Raw genomic sequence first — 20,464 nt, forward strand, 5'->3', positions numbered from 1 at the left:
GTGCCGGTGGTCCCGGGATGTGTGCCGGTGGTCCCGGGGCTGCGAGCCGGTGGTCCCGGGATGTGTGCCGGTGGTCCCGGGATGTGTGCCGGTGATCCCGGGGTGTGTGCCGGTGGTCCCGGGCTTGTGTGCCGGTAGCCCCGGGATGTGTGCCGGTGGTCCCGGGGGTGTGTGCCGGTGGTCCCGGGGGTGTGTGCCGGTGGTCCCGGGATGTGTGCCGGTGGTCCCGCGGGTGTGTGCCGGTGATCCCGGGGTGTGTGCCGGTGGTCCCGGGGGTGTGTGCCGGTAGCCCCGGGGTGTGTGCCGGTGGTCCCGGGGGTGTGTGCCGGTAGCCCCGGGGTGTGTGCCGGTGGCCCCGGGGTGTGTGCCGGTGGTCCCGGGGTGTGTGCCGGTGGTCCCGTGGGGTGTGTGCCGGTAGCCCCGGGGTGTGTGCCGGTGGTCCCGGGGGTGTGTGCCGGTGGTCCCGGGGGTGTGTGCCGGTGGTCCCGGGGGTGTGTGCCGGTGATCCCGGGGTGTGTGCCGGTGGTCCCGGGATGTGTGCCGGTAGCCCCGGGGTGTGTGCCGGTGGTCCCGGGGGTGCCGCTGCGGCCCGGCCGGGAGCAGCGCCATGGCCGGAGCTGCCCGGAGCACGCGGCGGCCGGGAGCGGCGGGACGGCGGCTGCGGCCGGATGGCCGGGGCCGGTCGGAGCCGGTCGGGGCCGGTCGGGGCTGGCTGGAGCCGGTCGGGGCCGGTCGGAGCGCGCTGGCAGCCGGGAGCAGCCGGGCAGGCCGTGGCCGTAGCACAGCCAGCCGCGCTGCTCGGTGCCACGGGAGTCGCCGGTACGGCGGGAGCAGCCGGCACCGGAGGGGTGGCCGGTACCGTGCAGGCGGCCGCGGGCGGTGCCATGGAAGCGGCCGGTACCGCCGGGGCGTTCGGTACCGCGGCGGCAGGCGGGCTGGCCGGTGGCACGGAAGCAGCCCGGGATGGCCCGCACTGTGCCGGCAGCCGGGCTGGCCGGGAATGTGCAGGCGCTGCCCGGCCGGGATTGGCTGCGGGGAATGACGCCCAGCACAACAAAGGTGGAGTTGGAGAAATTCCATTAAAAAAAATTAAGAGAGAGAGAGAGGGAGAGGAGAGAAAGGGAGCGGAGGGAGGGAGGAGGGGAGGAAGCTGCCCCTCGCCCGCCCCGCCGGGCAGAGCCCCCCCCGCCGCCGTGTCCCGGGGCCGCGGGGCGGGCAGGAGCGCGGCCCCGCCGTGCCGTGGGGGCCCGGCTCGGCTCCCCCCCCCTCCCCCTGCCTCCCCTCCCTTTATTTTTTGTTCCTCATCTCTCTTTTTCTTTTTTTTTTATTTTTTTTCCCCTATTTTTTTATTTTTTTCTTTATGCAAACGCCGGCCGAGGATTGTTGCACATGTAAGGAGATTTTTTTTTTTTTTCTTCCTCCCTTCCCCCCCCCACCCCACCCCCCCTCCTTTCCCTCCTCTTCTCCTTCCTCCTCCTCCTCCTCCTCTTTTTCTTCTCACCACAGTGTTGCAAAAGCAAAGAGCAATAAAAAACCCGGCGGAAAGCGGCGGCGGGGCGGCGGGGCTGGCGGGGAGATCCCGGCGGATCCCGGCGCGCTCAGCCCGGCTGATTGGAAGAGCGAACGCAGCGCCATGGAGGCGGGGGAAAGCGCGATCGTCTCTGCGGGGACTGGAGCGCGTCCACGCCCGGGGCCAGCGCTGCAGAGCTGGCCGCCGTTCAACCGCCGCTCCCCCGCCCCGGCCCCGCCGAGCGAGCCCCGAGCCCCCGCCGCCCCCCAAAGCGGCGGCCCCGCCGGTACGTGCCCGCGCCGGGGGAGCCGCCGCCGCCGTGCCCCGCCGCGCCGCGCCGTGCCCGCCGCCCGGGCTCGCCATTCGCCGCCGCGCCGCTCCGCCGGCGGGGCTGGAGGAGGCGCTTTGTTCCTCCCCGGGCTCCCGCTGCCGCCGCCGCCACCGCCGCGCTCCGGGCTCGGTAAGGCGCTCCGCCGCCGCTCCGACGGGAACGGGGAGGGGGTCGCGCCCACCGGAGCGATTTTTTTTTGTTTAGATAGATAGGTAGATAGATAAATATAAAAGAGAGAATATATATTTTTTTTTAGAAAGGCTGGTTTCGCGCAGGCCCCGCGGGCAGGAAGCCGCCGCCGCCACCGCCGGGGCTCGCCCGCCTCGCCCGCCCGCGGGGGGCACCGCGCTGGGGCTCGGGGCGGGGGGCAGCGCCCGGCTCGGCGGCCCCGGTGTGCCCCCCCCTTCTCTCCCTCCTTTTTCCCTTCCCTTCCCTCTCCTCCTCCTCGCTCCCTCCCTCCTTCCCGCTCGCCTTCCCTCCCTCCTCCCCGGTGCCGCAGCTGGATTTCGGGGGCAGGCTTCCAGCGCTGCCCGCTTGTTTTTCCCGAGCCCGGGTGAGTCCCGCGCCGCGGCGGGAGCTGGGCGCCGCGCTCCGCCGGTGCGTGCCGGGGCACGGCCGACCCCCCCCGCGCTTCGTTTCCCCTTATCCTCGCTTTATCCCCTCTTTATCCCTTTTTTCTCCTTATTTTCTTTTTATCTATATTTTTTTTTCTCCCCTCTTTTTTTTTTTTTTTTTTTTTTTTTTTTTTTTTCCGCCTTTTCCCCCCTTCCCTTCCTTTCTTCCCTCCGGACCGGGAGCGGGGCTCCAGTCCCCCGCTGGGTGGGTGGGTGTTTGCGGGCTCGAGGAGGGGTCGCGGAGAGAAAAGAGGGGGGTAAGAAAGGGAGGAAAGGAAAGGAAAAACGAGGAAAGGAAAAGCGAGGAGGGGGCGGCGGTGGGGAAAAAGAGAGGGGGGGAGGATCGGGTAGGAGCCGCTCCCCGGGGGTCGGTGCGGGGAGGTCGCGCTGCCCTCGCCCGGCTCGCTGCAGCTGCCCGGCCGCCCCCAGCCGGGCATCCCCGCCCCCCCTTCCCCCTCCTCCTCCTCCTCCTCCTTCTTCTCCTTCTCCTTCTTCTTCCCCCAGCGGCTCCGGCGGCGGGGTTGGGGCTGCGGCGGCTCGGTTAGAGCTCCCCCCCACACCCCCCCCCTCCAACCTCCTCCCTCCTTCTTCCACCACCACCTCCTCCTCCTCCTCCTCCTCCCCCTTAGCAGCCCGGAGAGGTGGGTTTGTCTCGGCTTTATAACCGCGGGTGGAGGGGAAGGAGCGGCGGGCGGAGGCGGGCGCAGCCCGGCCATTGTGTGCCGCGGCGGAGAGCGGCCGGTAACGATGGGGGGATGCGGGGGGGATGCGGTCGGGGGGGGATGAAGCAGCGCATCGCATCGCTCCGGGGGGCCGGGGGTGCGGAGAGGGGCCGGGGGAGCGCTCCGCGTTCCCCCAGCCCCTGTCCGCACCCCCGGCCCCCCGAACTCGCCTTCCATTGTCTGCCCGGGTGTTGTTGGAGGGAAAGAAAAAAAAAAGGGGGGGGGGCTCAGCTCGCTGGCGCCCGGGTGGGAACCGGGGGCGGGGGAGGCGCCGCCGGGGCCGCCCGCGCTCGGTCCCACCCGGTTCCTGCTGCCTGCTGGAGGAGGAGACTGGAGCTGGCCGGCGGCGCAGGGCATGTGCGGGCTCCCCGCCTCCGCCCGCCGGCCCGGCCCCTTCCTCCCCCGCCTCCTCCTCCTCCTCCTTCCCCCCTCCGGGCGCGGGATCCGGTCCCCCCCCGCCTCCCCCGCGGGGGATCCCGCGCCCCCTCCCCGCGCGCCCCCCGGGGATCCCGGTGCGCGCGCACCGCCCCGCCCCGCCATGATCCCACCGATCCCTCCCCCTGTCGCGATCCCGCCTCTCACGACACCCCCACACCTTCCCCCCGCCTGTGGTTCCCCCCCCGGGCGATCCCCGCTCTCACACCGCCCGGGGGCCGGGCCTGATCCCACCCCGCGGCGATCCCTCAGCCAGCCCCGGGGGTGGTCCCAGATCCGCCCCCCTCGGGGGTTGATCCGAGCCTGGAGCGGTTCCCCCCATGCCTGCAGGGTTCGTCCCGCCCCGGGTGATTCTCCATCCCACGGCGGTGGGGTCTGCACGCCCCTCATCCTGCCCCAGGTGATCCCCAGCACTCATCTCCCTCCCGTGGCCCCAGATTCGTCCCCGGCGGGGCTGAGGCGGCGCCCGGGCCCGGCGGGGCCTGCACCCCCGGAGGGTCCCGACTGCCCCTCCCCGCAGCTCATCTCCCCCGGGGCCCATCCCGGCTCCTGCCGGGGGCTTCTCCCGCTGCCCTCTGCGGGTGATCCTCCCTCACACCCAGGGCCTGGTTCTGCCAAAGCCCCTGGAGCCCCCTCCCCAGGGGATCCCCCCAAGCCCGGGATCCCACAGGCCCAGCCCTCCCCAGGCCTGGGGCCTGCTCCCCCCCGGGCCTGCGGCCTGTCCCTCACGGGGCTCCCCCTGAGGCCTCCAGCCCTGATCTGCCCTCCCGGGACTGCCCCAATGGGGATCCCCCCAGAACACCATCCTGCCACCCTCTCCACCAAGTTTTGGGGGTCTCCCTCCCTAGGTTTTCCTTCCCCATGGAGCCATAAGATCCTTCCTAATGGGGTCTGAGGGGATCCTTCCCCTGGAGCCCCTCTGTTGAAATACATTCCTGCAGCTTGTTCTCCTCCCTTGGGAGACCTCTGAATTCCCCAAGGTCCCCAAATGCCCCCCAGCTCCCATGGATCTGGGACAGCCTTCTCTTCTCCCAGCATGTCCTCACTTCTGGGGAGGATTTTGCTGGATCTGTGGTGGACCTTCCTTTGAAACGCCCCATTTTGCAGTGGGGGGAGTGAACCCCCTTAGAGGAGATCCCTTGGAGCTCTCTTGACTCAGATTCTCTTGATCCCAGGTTTTTGGATCCCACCTATCCCAGGGAGCCACTGTGAATCTGTTTCCTCTGGGATTTATTGGGATTTATTTATCCCTCTCAGATCCTACCCCCACCTTGGGGACAAACCCCTGGACCCTTCTCCCCTGCCCACACACCCCTTTTCTCCTCCCCTGAGCAGTGTGGGGGTCACATCACCATGAAGGATCTCCCCTCCTGGAGCTCTCCCAGACCACAGGGATGAGTGGGTGGGGATATTCCAGCTCCTCATTCAGCAGGGAGTGGAGAGCATGGACGGATGCCTGGATCGAGTTCTCCCCACATCCTTTTAGGAGTTCCCCCGTCACGGTGGGGATGCCTAGCAGGGCTCTCCCTTCCCTTGCAGAGCCGTCCGGGAGTGATTTCGGGAAGAGGGTGAGGAGGGAGCCGGCGGGACCGTCCTGGGCACAGGCAGGTGGAGGATGAACGGCGAAGCTGAGTGCCCTGCAGACCTGGAAATGACAGCTCCCAAAAACCAAGGTGAGCCCCCGGCAGCCCTCCACAACACGCCGGTGCTCCCAGAGGAATTCTGCCGCCACGCTTAAGAATAATAATAAATAAACCTCAGAGCGCCCCTTTTCTCGGAGGGATGGCAGAGGGGAAGGGATGGAGGAGGAGGAGGAGGGGTGGAGGATCCGTGGTCCCGGCTGCCAGCGGATTGAGGAGGGGGGAAACTGCCAGTCCGAGGTCTGATCCATGGCGGGGAACACGCACACACGTGCTGGAGCACACGGATTCACGCTCTGCTGCACCAGCAGCCCCTTGGCACTGGGATGCTCTTTTGGGGGACTGGAGTTTCAGGGGGATGGGGAAGTGGGGGCTGGTACAGAGGTGCTGCCCTCCCTGCTCACATCTGGGCTGCATTAAAAGCCGAGCCATTACCTTGGGCCTCCAGCTTCCAGACCCCGGCATGACATCAGAGCTCCAACTTTTATTGGAAAAGGGGCAGGAAAACAAGGGAAAAAAGAAAGGTGTTCATTTAGGGGGCTCTGCCACTCCACCCCTCAAAAACCCCATGGGTGCCCCAAACCTCTGGAGCTCCATCCAGCTCCTCACAGCTGCCAGGTCCCCCCAGTTTTCCTCCTTCCTTGCTGCAGTCGGGGTTGTTGCCTCGAGCGAACCCGGCCGGAGCACGTGTCCTTCTCCGGGACTTTAGGTGGATTTAATTACACCGGGGCAGCTTTCCTAATATAGCCCCGGCCCGGCCGGTGCCAGGAGAGCCGGGATAAATCTGTCCCAGGGCACAGACAGCCCCATTCATCCTGCTGGGTGAACGCTGCAATTCCAGCATTTTTCAGCATGCCCCATGTTGGGAGGGGGGAGCAGAGGAATGGAGAGCTGAGTGTGGGGGTCCCTGTTGTCCCCACCCTGCTGCCAATGAGGATTTTGGGGATGTTCCCACTGTTTTTTCTTGTGTTCCTTTGGGATGTGGTTGTTCTGGCTGTCTGCCGGTGGGGGGTTCACGTGGGGCCAAAAGCCTCTGGGTGTTTCTGCATTCAAGGGGGGAAACTGAGGCACTGGGCTTGATGGGGACAGGTCTGGGGGCTGTCTCATTCCCTTCTCTGTCCCCTCTGGATTTTTGTGGCTGTGCTGCTTTTGGTAATTCCTCCTGATTTCTGCAAGTAAAGTTGGCACCAGCTTCCCAACCCTGTTCTGCCTCATTGGTCCTTGCCTGGGAGGCCTGGAAAGTGGCTGGGAAAACACAGGAAAACACAGAATTTGGGGCTGTGTTCTCCCTCCTCCAGCTCTCTAGGGAATGGGGGCTTCCCATCTTTTTTGCCTCTTCATGGTGTTTTGGGATGAAGCCAGGAACATGGAGACACACCCCAAGCCACCGGGCCCTCACTTTCCAGGGGGGCTCCTTTTGTCTTCTCCCTCTGTTTTAATCCCCAATGAGGTCACTACAGGGACCAGCTGGATCTGGAACTGTCCCTGCCTTGACCCCCAACCAGGCAGGTCAAGGAGGGGAAATGGGATGGGGGAGTCACATCCTGGCTGTGCTCCCTTCACCGGGTCCCACGTGTTCTTTAACATCCCTTGCTTGGATTCAGGATTCCGGGGGAATTGTCCTTCCACAGACCCCTGCAAGGGCAGGAGCTGGAGGTGATTTTTCTCATGTTGAGTCTTGAGTGGAGGGAGAGCTGCAGCTGGAGAAATCTGTGCAGCTGGATATCTCTGGGAGCTTGGTTTCATTCCTGGAGATGGAGGGAGTGATGCTCCACTCAGATCCATGCTGGGCCACACTGTCCCCATCTCTTCAGCATCCTCTGTGTCCCACTGTCCCCATCTTTGAGGTGCTCCATGTGCTGTGAGCAGCTCCAAACACCTCAGCCTTCACCTGGCAGAGATGTGAGGCAGGGAATGCCGTGGTGGGGCAGTCCTGGGCTGCTGCGGGAATCCAGGTGCCCATCCCGGGGTGAGGCAGCCGTGGCCATGTGGGCGGGTGGCTCTGGGCTCTGCTCCTCCTCCAGCCCATCCCCAGGGAATTTTCCTTCCGCTCCCAGGCCCTGCTGCATTCCCCAGGGCCACCCATGTTTGCAGAGCACCCCGGGCTGTGCTCCCCAGCTGGCGTGGAAGCTCGGAGCAGCGAGGAATTCCCCTGGCAGGGAAGCAGCCCCAAGGCTGGGGCTGGATTCAGGGCTGGATTCAGGGCTGGGATCTCCTGCCTGCTGCCTGTCCCAGCACGGTGCTGCTGCCTGTCCTGGCCTCACGGTTGCTCCGGGCTCTCCGGCTTTGCCACGTGCCCATCCCACCACTGCAGTGGCATGTTCCTGTGGGAGCTGCTCCTCCCAGCAGCTTGGGGGATGTTGGGGTGACGTGATCATCATCCCTGCACTGTCAGGGACCCCTCTGTGAGATGGGGGGGCTGTGCTGGGCTCTGGCCCCCCTCACTTTGTGTTCTGGGAGCTTTGACCTTGGCAGAGGTCACCATGGAGCTGGGCCCAGGTGATCGCAGAGCTCTCCAAGGTGCAGGAAAAGCAACGCTGAGGTTTTCCAGTTGCTCTGGACACATCTTTTCCACTTTAAAAGTGCATTTCCCTGCTTCCTGCTTGGCTGGAGAGCTCACTGCTCCCATGTCACTCCGCAGGGGTAGGAAATAGCCCTGTGCTCCCATGAAGCAGAGCCATCCCTTATCTGATGGTTTTCTGGGATGAGCGAGTCTCTCTGGTTTGCACCGAGTGGAATTTCTAGCTTTGCCCAGATTGTTTTGGCCCATAGAAAGTTGCTCGAGGGTGATGGAAACAGCCACGTCCCTTTGATCTTTAATCTCGAGAGGCAGCATGTGCAGATTACGTGTCCTGGCGTGCGGTCCGGAGCGGCACGCCGGGAGCTGTAGTCCCGGAATCCTGCCGGGAAGGGAAGGGAAGGGAAGGGAAGGGAAGGGAAGGGAAGGGAAGGGAAGGGAAGGGAAGGGAAGGGAAGGGAAGGGAAGGGAAGGGAAGGGAAGGGAAGGGAAAAGGCTTCCTGCCCCCGGCTGATCCCGTTTCTCGCTGCTCAGACCGCTGGTCGCAGGAGGACATGCTGACCCTCCTGGAGTGCATGAAGAATAACCTGCCCTCCAACGACGGGAGCAAGTTCAAAACCACTGAGTCCCACCTGGATTGGGAAAAAGTGGCTTTCAAGGACTTCTCAGGGGAGATGTGCAAGATGAAGTGGATGGAGATCTCAAATGAGGTAATTGACACCACATGGGGCTTTGTGGGGGCTTTGTGACAGGGTCTGAGTGTCCTCCTGACATTCCCAGGGCTGTTGGAATTGTCCAAGTGCCCAGAGCCCCTGGCCATTGGTGCTGGCACCATCCCGCTGCTGTCAGCATTGTGACCCCCTCAGGGGGGTTGGGATCGGTCACTTTGGGGTGGCATTACAAAACCCAGTGGGTTTCTGCTATGCTGGGGATCTGCCCTATCCCCTGTTCAAGTCTTTGTCTCTTCATTTCCTGCACAGGTGAGGAAATTCCGGACCCTCACAGAGCTCATTATGGATGCTGAAGAGCATGTGAAGAATCCTTACAAAGGCAAAAAGCTCAAGGTATTGGGCAGGAATTAGGCTGAGTCCCTAAAGGGTGACCCCACACTTGCCCAGGGTGGGGGCCTGTGGCCCTGTGGCACCTCAGAGCCGCGTGGCTGGGCCGTGGGAGCCCCTGCAGGCACCTCCCTGCCCGGAATCCCGGTGTCCGGCTGCCCAGGGCTCCGGAGCCCACAGCGCTGGGCCTGGGCCAACTCCCGGCCACGTTGAATATGGCCGGCTGTGCTGCTGGCAGCCTGCAGCCCAGTTTAGCTCCAGAGGGGTTGGGAGCTGCTGTCCTGTTCCTGGCCTGCCAGGTGCTTTCAGCTGGGTGGCCCTGGGGCAGCCGATGGTCCATCCCTGGGAGCTGGGTCCCATCCCCTCCTCCTGCCCCAGTGTCCCCTTTGCTCTGTGCTGGCAGCTCTGGATGGCTGCTGGCCGCTCCCGAGGTTCCCAGCCAGGGGCTGCTGTAGCTCCTCGGGGAGCCCTCGTTCCCAGCAGTTTCCCCCTCCTTGCCTGGATCACCAGCAGGGCTGGATGGAGGCAGGTGCCCCCAGGACTGGGGAGCCGTGGGCTTGGCTGTGCTGCCAGCTCCATGCTCAGTGTGCTCCACTCTGCTGTCTCCTCAGAAACACCCCGACTTCCCCAAGAAGCCCCTGACTCCCTATTTCCGCTTCTTCATGGAGAAGCGAGCCAAATACGCCAAGCTTCACCCCGAAATGAGCAACCTGGATCTCACCAAGATCCTGTCCAAGAAATACAAGGAGCTTCCCGAGAAGAAAAAGGTATGGGGGGGTCAGGAAGCCCCTTCCCACCACGTGCCTCTGTGTGCTGGGCTCTGCTCAGCTCTTCCAGTAAAACCAGCGGAGCTCAAGCTCTGCCTGGCGAGGGCTTAATCCAGCTCTCGACAGGAGAAGCCAGGTGTTTGTTTAGTCCTGTCAGACCTGTAAGACTTCCTTGGTTTTTCCTGTCCTGGTTCCCAGGATCTGTGGGGTGGAGGCTGGTTGGGTCTGTCCGTTTGTCCGTCTCTCCCTGACGGACCTGGATGGTGGCTTTGGGTGGATCCGTGTTTAATGCGGGGCTTAGGGCACACGCCCCACTGTGCCACCCTGTCCCAGTGAGGGACACAGGGACAGGCTCTGGGAGATGCTGGGAGCAGACCTCTGCCCACCAGAGCTTGGGCAGGGCTTTGGGGCAGCCCAACTTTCCCTCTGGGCTGTCCAGGAAAAGTCCAGGGCACAGAGTCCTGCTGTGCCCTTTCCCAGGGCTGTTGGGATACACAGGGAGGGGAGATACCCGGCTGCTGAATCTCAGGCAGGCTGGAAACCCTCTGCAGGACCATTCCGTGGGCTGGGGAGCTCCTGAGTCCCTCTTGGGGTGGTGGGATGCCCAGCCAAGTCGATAGGGATGTGTCTTCCTGCCCGGTCCCTGGTGCTGATGTCCCTCTCCACCTCTGCGGTGGCTTTGTGTCCCCAGATGAAATACATCCAGGACTTCCAGCGAGAGAAGCAGGAGTTTGAGAGGAACTTGGCGAGGTTCAGGTGAGCAGGCAGCCCCCCCCCACATTTCCCCAGGCCCCTCCAGGCAGATCCAGGTTCCCCTCCTGTGCATAGCTCACAGAGGAAGCCCTGATGGGCTTTTGGCTTGAAGAGGGAATTCAGCGAAAAGATAGCAAGGAAAAGGTGTCTGAGAGCATCCCTCCAGCTGGGAGACTGGATGGGGGGACAGCAGAGGGCCAGCCATGCTCTGGGGGTCAGAGTCTGCTCTGGGGGGACAGGAGCCCCGCTGCCAGCACTGATAAAAGCTGAAGTGTCCCCCCAGTCACTCCAGACCTTCCCTTGGATGTGATTTCTGTGATCCAGGTGGATCCTGGCATTTCCAATGACCTGCTGTTGCTCCAGGGCTGCAGCCAAGCCCAGGGGTACTTGTAGCCAATGCTCCCTGAGGAGGGACAAACTTAAATCTGTGCTAAAACCCTCCTGCTCTTTTTGGGACCCCCCCAGTACCTGAGCCATGGAGGCTCAGCCCTGCAGTGACAGTCACTCCTTAGCAGGCAGGTTTAGGGGTGCTCTCCTTGCCACTGCCGCCTCCCTGACGCTCTCCCTTCCCCACCTCCCTGCCTGCTGAAGGGAAGACCACCCGGATCTCATCCAGAACGCCAAGAAATCCGACGTCCCCGAAAAGCCCAAGACCCCCCAGCAGCTGTGGTACAACCACGAGAAGAAGATCTACTTGAAAGTGCGTCCAGATGTGAGTACGGTGGGTGGGAGTGAGTGCGAGTGTGAGTGCTGGGGGTCCTGGACCCCGCTGCTGGGGGCAGGAGGGGAAGGGAGAGAAGCATTTTAGGGGGTCGGGATGGAGGACACCGCTAGGAGCTCCCGGAGCCTGGACTGAGGTAAGGAGGGGCTCTGCACACCTGGAAGAGGCTCAGGGATCCAGCCCCCACTTTTTGCCAGGAAGGGGTGACCACAGCCTGAGTCAGGGCAGGAAAGGATTCCAGCACAGACATTCACCTCTGGCCATGCCCCCCACTGCCACACGCCCCCGCGGCTCCCAGCCGCCCTGTGCCGGGTGCCGCCAGGCCCCACCAGGCCACGCCATTTTTTTTGCCATTTTTTTATATTTTTTCATTCCTCTTTTTTTTTTTTGGATTTTACCCCTCTGCCCTCACCTCTGGCTTTGGGTTTTCAGGCCACCACGAAGGAGGTGAAAGAGTCGCTGGGCAAGCAGTGGTCTCAACTCTCGGATAAAAAGAGGCTGAAATGGATTCATAAGGCCCTGGAACAGCGGAAGGAGTACGAGGTAGGGAGCAGCCTCACCCGGTCCCCTCCACACTCGGCCCAACATTCACTCCGAGCCTCTGCGTCCCAGCCCTGCGTGGCCTCTCCCGATAGCCAGCGTGGGGGTTCAGGCAGGTCCTGGCAGGTCCCTAGAGAGTGTGAGCCCTGCCTCTCCAGCCGTGTGCGGGGCAGGCAGCAGCATCCCCAGGCGCAGGATTAGGGCAATGGTTGGCTTCTCTCTCCTCCTCCTCCAGCCCCGGCAGGCGGGGGTGGCAGCCCCTCTGATGGCTCTTGGTTCTCCACAGGAGATCATGCGGGATTACATCCAGAAGCACCCGGAGCTGAACATCAGCGAGGAGGGAATCACCCGCTCCACCCTCACCAAGGCCGAGCGGCAGCTCAAGGACAAGTTCGACGGACGACCCACGAAGCCGCCCCCGTGAGTCCTGTCCCTCCTGGAGCCACGGCCTGGCTGGATGCTGGCTCTTGCCAGCAGGGGAAACTGGACTCTGCTGGGCTTGGGAAGCCCAGATAACTTCTGGGATCACGGACACAGAGGGGTTAGATGGCATTTATAGGATAAATTTCTTCATGGTCAAGCCTGGGCTGCGCAGGGCAGCGGTGGAGTCACCATCCCTGGAAGCGTTCAGAAAGTTCAGATGTGGCACCTGAGGACATGGTTTAGTGGTGGGCTTGGCAGTGATAGTTAATGGTCTTAGAGGGCTTCTCCAGCCTTAATGATTACATGATTCTGTGATGATCCCTCTAAACCAGTGTCTAAATATACCTCAAATACATTTTTTGGAGAGAATCTGAGTGAGGTTTACAGTGATACCCTGGCTTTTAGGGGTGATCCAGCAGCCAGCTGCCCTAAAACACAGGCACTTCACTTCCTTGCCTGGTGCAACCCAAGTGAGGGGTTTTGGGGAGGCTTTTAGCACCGAGCCAGCTCCACAGGGGCAGGTTTTCCCTAACACTGGGTCCCTCCGTGGGTTTTTCAGGAACAGCTACTCCCTGTACTGTGCAGAGCTGATGGCCAACATGAAAGACGTGCCCAGCACGGAGCGGATGGTGCTGTGCAGCCAGCAGTGGAAGCTGCTCTCCCAGAAGGAAAAGGATGCCTACCACAAAAAGTGTGACCAGGTGAGTGGCTGAGGATGGACAGGTGAGGGGAGAGAGGCAGGTGGGCACCAGTGCTGTGGGAAAGGAACAGTGGGATGGGAGAGTCTGGGCTACAAATATCCCTGGAAATGAAGCCTTCACCTTTCCTCAGTCCGTGTGCTACTCTGCATCACTGATTCTCCCTGAGGTCCTCGCTCACCTCCCCTGCTCCTGTCTCCTGTGTGGACAAACAGATGGTCCAGGTGGAGGGTGCTCTTGCCAAGGGGTGGAGGCTGGGTCAGGGGCAGCAAGGGGCAGGGATGGAGTGAGGGATCTCTGTGTAACCACACATCCCCATCTCCCTCCAGAAAAAGAAAGATTACGAGATTGAGCTGCTCCGCTTCCTGGAGGTGAGTGATGAGGGGGTGCTCAGCCCTCGTGTGCTGGAGATCCCAAATCTGGGAATGGGGAACTCTGCCCAGGAACTGGGATGGCTTAAATGGGGGGCTGCCCTCTCTGCTCCTCCAAAACATGTCAGGGCCCAGCTGTGGGTGCTGTGCAGATGGTTGCACATAGCCTTGACATTCCGGCTGTCCTGGTGCCTGAGCCAGTGTCTTCCAGCTGGGCACTGGGAGGTGAAGCTGGGAGGGGAGCTGGGGTGAGCAGAGTACTGGAGCTGGAGGGGAGGGTGTTCAGTGGCTGTGGCTGTGCAGCCTCTCACTTCCTTCCCTTGCTGGGTGTGGGCGGGGGAGCCGCAGCGAGGCCACCCCAGCATCGTCCCCGGGCGGATGTGACACGGCCCTGCTGCAGCTGCAGGGGCACGGGGTGGAAAACCCAGGGGTGTGCCCAGATCCAGGCACCTGCTCACCTGCTTTCACTGAGAAACGGCTGAGCTGGGGAGGGGACAGAGCTGGGGACGAGGGACACTGCCCAGATAGGGGGTGACAGCATGGGGACCCCCAGGAACATGTGCAGTTCTGAATGCTGGTCCTGACTGGGACAGGATTTGCTTCAGGACACCCAAGTGCATTAATTCCCCTTCCCCAGAGTCCCTATTCCCCAGTTGCCTCAAGGCCTCATTATCATGGGCTAACGATGTCTCTCCTCCTGTGCCACCCAGAGCCTGCCCGAGGAGGAGCAGCAGCGGGTGCTGGGCGAGGAGAAGATGCTGGGCAGCAACCGGAAAGGGGCGACGAGTCCTGCATCCAAAAAATCCTCCCCAGAGACCGGCAAGGTGGGAGCGGCCCCGGGAGGGATGGGGCAGCACCTGCCAGAGCCTTGGGATGGGGTTGTGCATCTCAAGGGGCTTTGAGGGCTTCGGTCCCTGCATGGGCTCACCCCCCCTCACAGCCCTGTGCCCCCTCAGGCCAGCTCAGAGAAGCCCAAGAGGCCCATCTCAGCCATGTTCATCTTCTCGGAGGAGAAGCGGAAGCAGCTGCAGGAGGAGCGGCCGGAGCTGTCGGAGAGTGAGCTCACCCGGCTCCTGGCCCGCATGTGGAACGACCTCTCCGAGAAGAAGAAGGTTGGTACCATCCTCATATTCCTCCTCCATCTCCCTCTCTGCTGCTCCTGGGGGCACCTCGGGCAGTCCAGGGGATGCTCCTGTGCTTGTCCCGCACCGAGGGGCACAAATGTCCCCTGGAGCATCACAGTGACAGTGACACAGGTGCCAGTGTTGGCCCCAAGGGGCACTGCTGGCTGTGCCACCCCCTCTCATCACCTGGGGGATCAAAACCCACCAGACAAAGAAACCTCAGAGGGCCCTTGAGCCTCAGAGTTTACGGCTTTGGTTGTTTCCCTGCTGGGGGGAACCCCAAGACAGGGTTGGTGGTTGGTGGGGGGCTGTCAGTGCTTCTGTGGGGACAGTACTGGGGGAGCTCCGGTGTCCCCCTGGCATTTGGGGGCTGTGTCCCTGCCGTGCCCCCCTCACCCTGTGCCCCCCTCACCCCGTGCCCCCCTCACCCTGTGCCCCCCCAGGCCAAGTACAAGGCGCGGGAGGCAGCGATGAAGGCGCAGTCGGAGAAGAAGCACGGCTCGGATAAAGAGGAGCGTGGGAAGCTGCCCGAGTCTCCCAAAACTGCCGAGGAGATCTGGCAACAGAGCGTCATCGGGGACTACCTGGCTCGTTTCAAGGTGAGGAGGGGGCTGGGAAAGAGGCTGGAGGTGGGGTCACCACTCCAGCCAGCCGGGATTCCCATGGACTTCCCCTCTGGCTCTCACACCTGGGTTTGGGCTGGGAGGCGTGGGGAGGATGGGGGTCACAGGGGGAGCAGGGACGCAGAAGTAGCACCCCAATGTCCCAGGGTTTTTGGGTGCATCTGATGCATCGTGGTGGTTCTGTCCCACAGAATGACCGGGGCAAAGCACTGAAGGCCATGGAGGCCACTTGGAACAACATGGAGAAGAAAGAGAAGCTGATGTGGATCAAGAAGGCGGCGGAGGATCAGAAGCGATACGAGGTGGGTCTCTGCCCCGTCCTGTCCCTCGCTGTGCCCCTTGGCCAGCGCTGCCCCTCTCCCTGACCCTGTCTCTCCTGTGGCTCAGAGGGAGCTGAGCGAGATGCGGGCCCCTCCGTGCTCCACCAACTCCACCAAGAAAATGAAATTCCAGGGAGAGCCGAAGAAACCCCCCATGTGAGTACCTGGGGTGTGAAAAACTGGGTCTGGCTGTGCTGCTGGGAAGAGCCTGGAACAAGAGGAGGGAGGGTGGGCTGGACCCTGGTGGGGCTGGACGGGGTTATGGAGACCTGGGTTGTCTGTAGCCACTGTCCCAGCCCAGTCCCTGCGCTCTCCCCGTGCAGGAACGGTTACCAGAAGTTCTCCCAGGAGCTCCTGTCCAACGGGGAGCTGAACCACCTCCCGCTGAAGGAGCGGATGGTGGAGATCGGCAGCCGCTGGCAGCGCATCTCCCAGGGCCAGAAGGACCACTACAAAAAACTGGCAGAGGAGCAGCAGAAACAGTACAAGGTGCACCTCGACATCTGGCTCAAGGTGGGTGCTGGATCCCGATGCCTGGTGTGAAACTCTGGGATCCCTTGCTTTTGGGGAGGGTGCTCAGCATGGGCTCTGTTCCCAACCCTCTTCCGGAAACCATTTTTTGACATTTTGTAACTGAAAAGGATAAAAGTTACACACATGAGGAGGCTGTGCCCTGTGCTAGAGCCCTTTCCCTCTCCATCCCCCACTCTGCCCATCCCTGACCGTGTCCCTGTTCCCACAGAGCCTCTCGCCCCAGGAGCGGGCTGCGTACAAGGAACACATTTCCAACGTGAGTATCCATGTGGTGCTGCCATGGTGGGATCCCGGGAGTTTGGGGATGGGGTAACATTGCTGGGGCTTGGGACTGGGCTGGAGAACCTGGGGGCTCGGGGCTGGGCAGGCTCAGTCCTGAGTGAGCTTTGGATGTGCCACACTCCAGAGAGCCCCTCCAGCGGGGATTTGTCCCCGTGGCAGCTCAGCAGTGGGGTTTTCTCTGGGCTGGACGCTGGGAAGGAGCTGAAGTTGAGCCCTAAAGGGTTTTGTTCTGTTCCCACAGAAGCGCAAGAGCATAGGGAAGATCCGGGGTCCCAACCCCAAGATGAAGCCAACGATGCAGTCCAAGTCGGTGAGTCACAACAGCCCCGTGGGGCCACCCGGGCCCCCCTCCCTGGGGAGCGTGGGGGGGGACCCACACCCCTTGTTTGAGGTGTCCCTGCTGTTTCCAGCTGCCTGCCCTGTCCTCGAGACTGTAAACTTTCCCCAAATCCCTGCTCAGAACCCAGCCAGGTTGGATTTGGACCCCTGGTACCCACTCCAGGAGCCTTTTTGGTGCAATTCTCTGCATAAATGGGGAGAGGCTCCCAGGAAGGTGTGGGATAGGGAATCAGCTGATCTGCTCAATGGCTGGAGGAACCCAAAGGGAAATGGTCCAGGATGGGGTGGGAGCTGCACCCATGGAGGTCCAGGGACTCACCAAGCCCCTCCTGTCCTGCAGGAGTCAGAGGACGATGATGAGGAGGAAGAGGAGGAGGAAGATGACGATGAAGATGAGGATGATGATGATGACAACGGTGACTCATCAGAGGAAGGCGGCGACTCCTCAGAGTCCAGCAGTGAGGAGGAGAGCGAGGATGGGGACGAGGTGAGGCCGTGGCACGGGGAGGGCACGGGGCCCCCCCTCCCCCTGGGCTCAGATAGATCGGTGGCAGAGGAGCCCCCGGGAATCAGGGGGACACGGGGAGGAGAAGGGGAGCAGGATCCCCCCGGTGTGCCCGGGGCGGGCACGAGGAGCAGCCGCGGGGCATAGTCAGGAGCAGCCTCGGGACTGTAGAGGTGCGGGGGGGTGTGCAGAGCCCCCAGTGAGCAGAGAAAAATCTCCTGTCTTTTTCCTGGTGGAGATACTGAGTCTGGTCTCGGCTCCGTTTGCGCCAGTGTGAATGCCGAGTAAGTCACCAGAGTCAAAGCTTTACACCGGTGCAACTGAAATCAGAGTATGCTGGATGGCGCTGGGGCCAGAAACCGTGTCCGTGCCTTGTGCTCGCCACCGGACAGGTGAGGTGTTTCCACCCCCTCGCTGGTCTCAGCTCACGCCTCTTCCTTCCCTGGCTTTAGAGGGGGGAAACTGAGGCACGAGGCGGGTCGGGTAGCCTCCCTCGGATCGTGTAGCGAGGCAGTGGCAGAGGTGAGGGCAGGACCCCGCGCGCTGCTCCGGCACGTCCCCCCCAGCACCCCGAGCTGAGCCCTTGCAAACTCACTCCTGGCTCCTGCCCCGCGTCCCTCCTCCAGCCCCAGGTCCGGGGGGCAGCGATGGGAGGGTGGGGGTCGCACCCCGGCGGGGAGGGGAGCAGGGGACACGGGGGTGACAATGGACTAACCCTGCCCTGACCTCCCCCTCCTCTCTGCCACCCGCCTCCCAGAACGACGAGGATGATGAGGACGAGGATGACGAGGACGAGGATGACAACGACTCGGAGGGCAGCAGCAGTTCCTCCTCCTCCTCGGGGGACTCTTCCGACTCCGACTCCAACTGATCGGCCAAGCTCTTCGTAACGTCGTTTGGTTTCTCGGTTTCGGTCCCAAGTCTCCCCTGCAGCCCCTCGAAATCCTTCCTCCTCTTCCTCCTGCCCCCCCGTGGGACCCCCAGCGCGGGGAGCGGGGGCCGGGGGACCCCTCCACCGAGCTCACACTACGGAGGGGAATCAGGGGCTGCTTCCCCCAGGCTGGGGGGCGAGGAGAGAGCCCCCCACCCCTGCCCCCGCTTCACTCCCGAGGGGAAGCGATTTTTTTTTTTGGAATTTCATCCTTTCCAGGGAGGTGTCTCTCCATCCCTACTCCCATAACCCCCTCGCTACCAGCTCTGGACTTTCTAGAAAGAGAAGAAAAACACACAGGAAAAAAAAAGCAAACAAAAAACCAACAACACCCCCCACACTTTTTTTTAATTAAAAAACCCAGAAATGGGAGGAAAATCCCGTCCCCGCGCAGCCCCTGGGGCAGCGGAGCGCGAGCCGAGGGGCTCAGGACTCAGCCGATGGGACAATGCCTCCCTGCAACCCCCCCCAGCCCTCTGCGCACCCCCCAGCATCTTGGGGGTCCTCCCCACCCCTGAAAAAAACCTTGTACAGTCTGGAAACTGCCCCGGGAGCTGCCCGGGCTCTCCACATCCACGGCACTTGGGAGCGGCCGGTGAGGCGCGGTGTCCCCGCCGGGGCTGGGGGTGTGAGTGTGGGAGTGTGCGGGGGGCTCCGGGGCCGCCCCCGCCCGGGGCCGCGGCTCAGCGTGACCAAGGGGGGGCTCGGGGTCCCCCCGCTCTGTTGTCGGTGGTTGTTGTGCCGTTGTATTTTATTTTATTTTTTTTTTTCGTTGTTGTTTTTTTTTTTTTTTCCTTTTTATAAAACGAGAAAGATCCCATCTTTTATTTTTCATTTTCTCCCTCCCCGTTTTTCCCGCTACCCCTTTTCCCTCCCCTCCTCCCCCAGCCCCCCCCCCGTTTTCCTCTCTGTCTCTGCTGAAGCTGCTCCTCTCCCTTCGTTCCTGGGGGGGGACCAGAGCTCCCCTTGCCCCAGTTAACCCCAGTAACCTCCAGTTCACGCCCCCCCGGGGGGGTCTCACCCCTTCCCGGGCCATGCTGTAAATATTGGTGTGGTTTGGGTTTATTTTGGGGGGTCAATGCCCCCTCCCCGGGAGGGGGACGGGGCCGCAGGGGCTGGGGTGGGTGCATGGGGGGCCTCTCAGGGGTCCCCCCCATTTTTATAAGCAGACACGAGCACCAGCAATCCCACGGCACCGCCCTGCAGGGTTCTGTCCCCCCACCCCGTGCCACCCCCCAGAGACCCACTCAGTGTTATTGGGGACCCCCCCAGACCCCCACTCTAATTGGGGGGGTCTCAAGATTTGTTTCTTCTGTCCCCCCCATCCTGTCCCTGGAGAGGAGCTGGGCTGGGGGACAGGATTTGGGGGGTCCCAGAGAAGGGGATGGGGGATTTGAGGGTTTTTTTTCTCTCTAGGGCTGTGATTTAGCCATTTTGCTCTTCCCCCAAATCTCTGCAGGGCTGGGGGGCAGAAGGGGGGGGCGATGCTGCAGATTTAGGGTTTGGAGGGGGGTCCCTACGCCCCCAGCTCTGTAACACCCCCAGCTTTGCTGCTCTCAGCACCCCAAATCCAGCCCCCCACAAAGACACTGGGGACCCCCTCAGCGCTGAGGGGAAGGTGGGGACAGTACCTACCCCTCGTCCTGGCCTGAATTTGGGCTGAAAAAACACCATTTTGGGCAAAGTGACCCCAAAGCTGTGGGGAAGGGGGTGAACCCGGGTGCTCCCGCACGGACAATCCCCCCGTGTCCCCCCGGGACCGGGGCCCTGAAGAGAACCCAGATGGTGTCCCCCCCCCTCAGTGTCCGTCTGTCTGTCCCTCTGTTTCCCCCTCCCCATTGCCCAAATCCATTTGGGATTTTCCTTTCATTTTCTTCCCAATTTTTAATCGCCGCCCCTCCCAAAATCCCCTAAGGGGAACCCCCCCCCATCCCTTTTTTTCTGCTGAATGTACCCAGCACTGTCGTGTTTTAGTGGATGTGTTTTTAGTACAAAAAAAAAGACAAAAAAAATTAAACCCCACCTTTTTTTTCCCCACCTTTTTTTCTGTTAAAAAAAAAAAAAAAAAGGTAAAAAAAAAAAAATTAAATAATAAAAAAGAAAAATTCTTACAGCGCCGACAATTTGGGAGGGGGGGGAAAGACGTTTGCGCTGCAAGAGAATTCCTGAGTGCATTTTGGCACTGCCACAAAATCCCGGGATCCTTTAGATGGAAGTTCTTGTGAATTACATTAAAAAAAAAAAGGCAAAAAAACACCAAAAAAAAAAAAAAGATAAAAAAAAAAAATCATCTTTTTTTTCTAATATTTAAAGAGTGTTTTTGTAGGTTTAAAAAAAAGACAAAAAAAAAAGGAAAAAAAAAAAAAGAAAAATAATAATAATCCCGACTCGGAATTTGTACGGCTGCGCGGGACGCGGGGGTCGCGTCCCCGGTTTCCCGGTTTGCTTGGGGTTTCAGTTCTTTTTGTTTTGTTTTGTTTTGTTTCATTTATTTTTGAGTTTTTTGGGGTTTTTTTGTTTTTCCTTTTTTTCTTTTTTTTTTTTTTTTTTGTATAATAAAGTGAAAAATAATGTTTCTGTTCTCATGTCATTACTATAAAAAATAAAACTTTAGGAAAAAAAAAGAACAAGTGTGAGAGGTGTTTTTGCTCCCTCTTGGGGGGGATCCAGTGCGGGAGGGAATCCCCAGGGGTCGTTTCTGGTGC

General features: G+C 61.4%; 1 protein-coding gene across 11 annotated transcripts; it reads left to right on the forward strand.

Annotated features, from left to right (window-relative positions):
- The first annotated feature begins 1,103 nt into the window (after positions 1-1,103).
- UBTF (upstream binding transcription factor) lies at positions 1,104-18,565 on the forward strand. Of its 11 annotated transcripts, none has more exons than XM_058857719.1 (22): positions 1,104-1,391; positions 5,152-5,285; positions 8,305-8,480; positions 8,751-8,834; positions 9,440-9,595; positions 10,287-10,351; positions 10,940-11,069; positions 11,502-11,612; positions 11,896-12,029; positions 12,592-12,733; positions 13,060-13,101; positions 13,812-13,925; positions 14,058-14,213; positions 14,669-14,824; positions 15,040-15,150; positions 15,236-15,324; positions 15,492-15,681; positions 15,911-15,958; positions 16,226-16,294; positions 16,664-16,810; positions 17,101-17,220; positions 17,586-18,565. In XM_058857719.1, the coding sequence occupies exons 2-22, from the start codon at positions 5,228-5,230 to the stop codon at positions 17,697-17,699; spliced, it is 2,412 nt and encodes an 803-aa protein (XP_058713702.1). In that variant the 5' UTR covers positions 1,104-1,391; positions 5,152-5,227; the 3' UTR covers positions 17,700-18,565. The 11 variants fall into 11 exon arrangements, with proteins under 11 accessions (XP_058713702.1, XP_058713701.1, XP_058713705.1 ...); XM_058857718.1 differs by lacking the exon at positions 1,104-1,391 and adding an exon at positions 1,830-1,970; XM_058857722.1 differs by lacking the exon at positions 1,104-1,391 and adding an exon at positions 1,830-1,970 and having other exon boundaries at positions 10,940-11,060.
- The last annotated feature ends 1,899 nt before the right edge of the window (positions 18,566-20,464 follow it).

Source organism: Poecile atricapillus, chromosome 27 (assembly GCF_030490865.1).
Source record: "Poecile atricapillus isolate bPoeAtr1 chromosome 27, bPoeAtr1.hap1, whole genome shotgun sequence".
NCBI classification, from domain to species: Eukaryota; Metazoa; Chordata; class Aves; order Passeriformes; family Paridae; genus Poecile; species Poecile atricapillus.

What these genes read in the sequence shown, in the direction of transcription:
- UBTF (XM_058857719.1), top strand. Translation starts at nt 5,228, where the DNA reads ATGAACGGCGAAGCTGAGTGCCCTGCAGACCTGGAAATGACAGCTCCC. An exon ending in AGGAACTTGGCGAGGTTCAG is followed by an intron (nt 10,352 to 10,939) that starts GTGAGCAGGCAG and finishes TGCCTGCTGAAG; the next exon opens with GGAAGACCACCCGGATCTCA. An exon ending in TTGTGCTCGCCACCGGACAG is followed by an intron (nt 17,221 to 17,585) that starts GTGAGGTGTTTC and finishes CCCGCCTCCCAG; the next exon opens with AACGACGAGGATGATGAGGA.